This window comes from Homarus americanus, unplaced genomic scaffold (assembly GCF_018991925.1).
Source record: "Homarus americanus isolate GMGI-L3 unplaced genomic scaffold, GMGI_Hamer_2.0 scaffold11151, whole genome shotgun sequence".
Taxonomy (NCBI): domain Eukaryota; kingdom Metazoa; phylum Arthropoda; class Malacostraca; order Decapoda; family Nephropidae; genus Homarus; species Homarus americanus.
This window is the reverse complement of record NW_024737446.1, coordinates 327,501-333,926: the sequence shown is the minus strand read 5'-3', so window position 1 is coordinate 333,926 and position 6,426 is coordinate 327,501. Positions and strand designations below refer to the sequence as shown.

General features: G+C 38.5%; 1 protein-coding gene across 1 annotated transcript in view; it reads right to left on the bottom strand.

The window, feature by feature from the left end:
• Nucleotides 1-1,280: 1,280 nt before the first annotated feature.
• LOC121873439 (neurensin-1-like) overlaps nt 1,281-6,426 on the bottom strand; it is a 23,106-nt gene continuing 17,960 nt past the window's right edge. The window contains exons 3-5 of the mRNA XM_042377018.1: nt 4,606-4,761; nt 3,823-3,992; nt 1,281-3,627 (exon numbers count right to left, since the gene is read on the bottom strand). Coding sequence (XP_042232952.1) covers nt 3,486-3,627; nt 3,823-3,992; nt 4,606-4,761 — 468 coding nt within the window. The 3' untranslated portion in view covers nt 1,281-3,485. The remainder of the gene's footprint in view (nt 3,628-3,822; nt 3,993-4,605; nt 4,762-6,426) is intronic.

Here is a 6,426-nt window from a genome sequence, read left to right as displayed (position 1 = left end):
AAAGTTACTTTGAAATAAACATAGGCGTTAAGGGGCCTGAAGATAACAATTGAATTCATTATTTTATAAAGTGGGGATAAACTTTGCATACTGAGCCTTGCTTTATCAGGGAGCAAACTTTATTTTTATTGCATGTTCAGTACTATCTTACTAACCCTGCAGACCGTTCAGTACAAGCAACCTAGCGGTGATAACTTCATGTACTGAGATAAATCAAGGCTTGGTTAGGTTAGGTTAGCTTAGTTTATAATGTATAGGTTTAATTAATAGTATAATTAACACCTAGAATGAAGTTTATAGAGGTAGTGTAGTATTTATTTTTCAGATGGAGGTAAGGTGCATGTATTTTACTGCACCATAAATGCTATTTTTTCTAGATATGTATTTCTTCTCACGACATATAATTTTGATATGTGAAGTTTATTTTAAGTGCAGTTAATGTTCATGTCTAATTTATAGTGCAGACAAATTATTTTATATCAGGGACAAATACATACTGTATATATATCATGGCAAACTTTATTATCAGATGAAAGATAATTTACCCGTGTTAATTTTTATTTTTTTAATTAAATGTAATATTTATTGTGTATGGAGTTAATGTTCACGTGCAATGGTTTTGTAAAGTTATTTTCAAGATCAGCTAAAAATTATTTGGTTATGAATTTCGATGCAACACTTATGCACATTTAGTTTCAGGTGGAGAATACAGTATAGTACAGTATCTTTCAGTTCAGTATGAATGTAAAGTTCTCTTTTTCAGGTGAAGTCTGAGTAGAGTAGATAGTTATGAACAGTATTTCTGAAAGATATACTTTTTTATAGTTATATACAAAATCATTTCTTAAGCATTTTTATATTCATTTACAGTTACATTTATTAATCTTTTTAGACTAATTCAGTTTCATTTACTAAGGTTTTTAGATTAATTTACAGGTTCATTTACTGTATTTAGTTTTTTATTTAGTTTCATTTATTAAGCTTTTTATGTTATTTGCATTTTCATTTTTTAAGCTTTATTTTATTTTATTTATTTATGTATTTTTTTTTAGATTATTTTATAGTTTCATTTATTAAGGTAGTAGGCAGCTGTCACACAGGGAGGTACTGGAAGACATTGGAAGCCTAATGGTGGACCCTGATGCCATATGTGATCAAGTCCCAGGTTGATGAGCTGTTAATGAGCATGTTTTACTTTTATTTACACTAAGCCACTTTTATTTTCATTTACAGTTTCTCGTTGACTATATTGTTTTATAAAGGTTAATTAAAAACAAGAGGCCAACACTCCACTAAAATATATTATCTACAAGTTCACAACGGATACAGAAGTTATACAAAGGAACACGAGCGCACTTACTCATTATATTATACTTAAAGTTCAACATCAAAATATCTTCTTTTTTAAATCTGTTTTTGTACAAGTTAAAAACATGTTCAGCACAGTAACACTCGTGTACATAAAGGTGATTAAAATAGAATATAATAATTTACCATCGTACTGTACTGTATACAGTATACTAACCAACAATTGTTAATTTATTTAGTTTTCTTTTAGAATAAATTATTTTTGTAACAGGTATTGGCACGCCATTGTAATATTCACGCGACAAAAAAAATTAATGATTATAGTTAAAATACTTGTGAAGGCCCCCACGTCATTATACACACTTGTAAGATGAGACACACATACAGTGACGTCATACATTATATTATGATCGTTTTTTACTACAATGTTTCCAGAGTAGTATGGTCATAAGCCAATGTATATCATTATAATTAACAACAAGAGCACGAACACAGAGGCTATGTCACCTCTCACTTCCGGCCAGCTGAGCCAAACACTCTGGCGGGAGGCAGCGGACATAACCAACTACAGTAATGAAGCTCATGGTGTACAGTACAGTAGCAGCTAATTTGGGGTCAAGTTTTAACGTCAAACCAATGGAGAGAAAAAGTGAAGAAAAAATCAGTACGATAATCGAATTTTAGTAATTTGAATTTAGATATTTTTTTGTTTTCATAATAATAATAATGTGTTTTGGAATATTACATCATCTTGGTTTGACTCTCAAACTGCTTCCTTGTATACACAACCAACACGACAATGTGTCCTCCACGCTTGAGACACTTGATAGACACTTGGGCAAGTATATAACACTTAAGTTGTTCGTTAAGGAACATAGATCTAGTACATTGAAACCATAACAAGTACTTTAACATACAAATTCCGTTGATGATAAATGCGCTTTGTAAATACTGTTTATAATTTTCCTGGTCCACAACAAGGCGGCAGCGTACAGTAGTAAGATGTTATTACTTTAGATGATGGATGTGATATATAAACGGTATATCATATGAGGGTGTTTATAGAGTATAGCAGCTCGTCTGGTCAGCGACACCATCCACACAACTACACTGCGTCTCTCAGTTTATGGACTCCAAGGTAGAATTTCTTATGGTATTTTTTGTATTAATTATCATATCTTGGTGAGGTTAGGTTAAGTTATGAGAACTTGAAATAACCAGTGGACTGGCCAAGGTCAATATAGATGAAATATATGCCATTATTTTACCTCATAATGAAGGAGATTACTGAAAATGTTAAATTCTTAAGTGGCGGTTATTCTTCATTCAGATGTTTAGAATTATTTTTATTACTTCATTAGCACAATTTGATGTTATAAGTCCCAAAATAAGCAAAATATACTTATCTAAACACTTATTAATTAATCTTTTGTTTAACAAATACTGGTATACAATACTGTTCTGGGTACAGTACAGTACTCCTGTCGGAAGAGCGAGTGTCGTTACGTCATAAACCGGAGTGTCACGTAAACTTGCCAGGCTGACTGACTCAATGACCCGGCTGACGGACTCAATGACCCGGCTGACGGACTCAATGACCCGGCTGACTGACTCAATGACCCGGCTGACGGACTCAATGACCCGGCTGACGGACTCACTCACTGACCGGAAAGGCTCACCCAAACTCATCATTAATTCCAGTATAAAGACAAAAAACATGCATCGTTGTTAAATATTTCCTGTTATTATATTTACTGTGAGAGGTTAATATTCCTTATTTTTTCTATTCAGCTTTTCGTGTTAATTTGCATCTAGGTCTTTTTACTGAAGGATTTAATGTTAGATAGTAAGTTAACTTGATATATTTTGGTTTTGTGGACGTGGTGAGAAACATCTGTATTTTGGTTCTCATCTCTCAGCGGAAATAAGCCCCCCTCTAGCCCCTTGGACGTGGTGAGAAAGATCTATGCTTTTGTTCTCATGTCTCAGCGGAAACAAATCATTTTAGCCTCTTGGACGTGGTGAGAAACATCTATACTTTTGTTCTCATCTCTCAGCAGAAATATGACCTCTAGCCCCTTGGACGTAATGAGAAAGATCTATATTTTTGGTTCTCATCTCTCAGCGGAAACAAATCGCTCTCTCGCCCCTTGTTTTGAGAGCGGCAGCTGTAGGAGTCAGGGAAGAGGCATAACGTTAGTGACGCTGGTGTAGGTCGGGAGGCCCCAGGTTGGCTGTACCTGTGTTAGTCTCTCGGTTACTGGCACTTTGTTATCCGTTGGTGATAGTGGCGGCGGCTCCAGCACATACTGACTCATCCTGTGGGGAGAGATGGAGTGTATCACCACCACATAATGGGAGGATATTTTAGCTTGTGGTGTTATAGTGTTTTGACACCTGGTGATATATGGGATAAGTTACGTTAGATCAGGTTACGTTAGATCATATATACATTAGATCAGGTTACGTTAGGAGCACCTTGGATCACTTACCGGAGCATATTAGATCACTCACCGGAATGGATAAGGAGGTTCGTCAGGCCGGGAGCAGAAGGTGCGGGATATGAGAGCGGCGGCGACAACAGTGGAGCCCAGAGTGACGGCGACGAGACCCACCAGCAGTAGGGCGTCCACCTGAGCGTTGTGTACTGACGCCACCCGGTCCACCACCGAGACCTCCCCGTCCTGTGTCAACACAACACAGTGGGATATAACCACAGTTTTTGTCCATAACTTCATAACACAAATACCTAACCTTACCTTACCTTAACTTACCTTACCTCATACCACAAATACACCGTTTACCTGTGATAATTCCGCCTAATACATCGCTTACCTGTGATAATTCCGCCTAATACACCGTTTACCTGTGATAATTCCGCCTAATACATCGCTTACCTGTGATAATTCCGCCTAATACACCGTTTACCTGTGATAATTCCGCCTAATACATCGCTTACCTGTGATAATTCCGCCTAATACATCGCTTACCTGTGATAATTACGCCTAATACATCGCTTACCTGTGATAATTACGCCTAATACATCATTTACCTGTGATAATTACGCCTAATACATCATTTACCTGTGATAATTCCGCCTAATACATCGCTTACCTGTGATAATTACGCCTAATACATCGCTTACCTGTGATAATTACGCCTAATACATCATTTACCTGTGATAATTCCGCCTAATACATCGCTTACCTGTGATAATTACGCCTAATACATCATTTACCTGTGATAATACCGCCTAATACATCGCTTACCTGTGATAATTTGACCTGTTTATCTCACCTGGCCGACGACGACGATCCTGCGGGCGGCACAGGCAGCGACGACGAAGGCGACGACGCCGAAGAGCAACAGGAGGCCACCCAGCGCCAGGGAGAGGCGGAACACTGACGAGGAACACCCACCGTCACCTTGCTTCACCAGGAACACTTGTTCACCCTGGCCGGAGGAGGCGGGTGGTGACCGGAGGAGGTGGGTGGTGACCCGGAGGAGGAGGGGTGGTGACCGGAGGAGGCGGGTGGTGACCGGAGGAGGCGGGTGGTGACCGGAGGAGGCGGGTGGTGAGACATATATTAGTGAATGGTGTCGTAGTTGGGGGGTGATGGTGAAGTGGCTGATGTGAGGGGGGTGATGGTGACGTGGTGAAGTGAGGGGGTGATGGTGAAGTGAGGGGGGTGATGGTGAAGTGGCTGGTGTGAGGGGGTGATGGTGAAGTGTAAAATGAGTAATATTATATGTTAAAGTAGAGTGAGTGAGTGAGAGTGGGAACTTTACCAACCGAGTAATAGTGAAGATATTATTATATAATTAGCGTGGGCGTCAGGTACGGTGGGGGGGAAGAAGCGTCTGTGAAGGTGTAAGGCTGTAAACTGGGAACTGGGCGGCGAGAGTTGGGAAATAGGCAGTGGGTAAAATTTGGGGCGAATATTGAGAACTTTGGTGTTAAGAGGGTTGTAAAGGTGGTGTGGTGGTGGTGTGGTGTGGTGTGGTGGTGCTGTGGTGTTATAGTGGTGGTGTAGTGGTACTGTAATAGTGGAGTGGGTGAGTCCGTGGCAAAAGAGGTGTGTTAGTGCGGTGTATCAGAGCTCTCGGCAGAACACGGTTGAACAATGCTGTAGTTGTCTGGTGTATGCTTGAAAATTACCAGCCCAGCCCAGCCCAGCCCAGCCCAGCCCAGCCCCGGACTTCTATACAACCATCTGCATCTTACCAGAATAGATCGAATTGGAAAATTTATTTTTATTTGAAAGAAACTATGAAGGAATTCCTATAATGTATCGATATTATTCACGTTAGTACAAGAGACAGTGTTAAGAAGAAGACGAAGAAGAAAATGATACGATGATAAGATTGACATTACAAGACTTGCATACGTTGAAGAATGATAATATATTTTAGAAGACACTACCATAATGATGATGGCGATGATGATGATGAAAAGTTAATGGTGATGAGAATATTGGTGAGGCTAAGGTGATATTGAGTAAAAGCTTATGATGAGCAGGAAGGAACGCGATATTGGATGCCTTAGGATGATGGTAAATTGATGGTGATTGTAGAAAGGTTATATGTAAGGTCAAGGGAGGATGATAGTGACTATATAATGACTACTACTATATAATGACTGCTATATAACGACTGCTACTATATAATGACTGCTACTATAATATGACTGCTACTTTATAATGGCTGCTACTATAATATGACTGCTACTATAATATGACTGCTACTGTATAATGACTGCTACTATAATATGACTGCTACTGTATAATGGCTGCTACTATAATATGACTGCTACTGTATAATGACTGCTACTATATAATGACTACTACTATATAATGACTACTACTATATAATGACTGCTACTATAATATGACTACTACTATATAATGACTGCTACTATATAATGACTGCTACTATATAATGACTGCTACTACTATATAATGACTACTGTATAATGACTGCTACTATAATATGACTGCTACTATATAGTGACTGCTACTATATAATGACTACTACTCTATAATGACTGCTACTGTATAATGACTGCTACTATAATATGACTGCTACTATAATATGACTGCTACTGTATAATGACTGCTA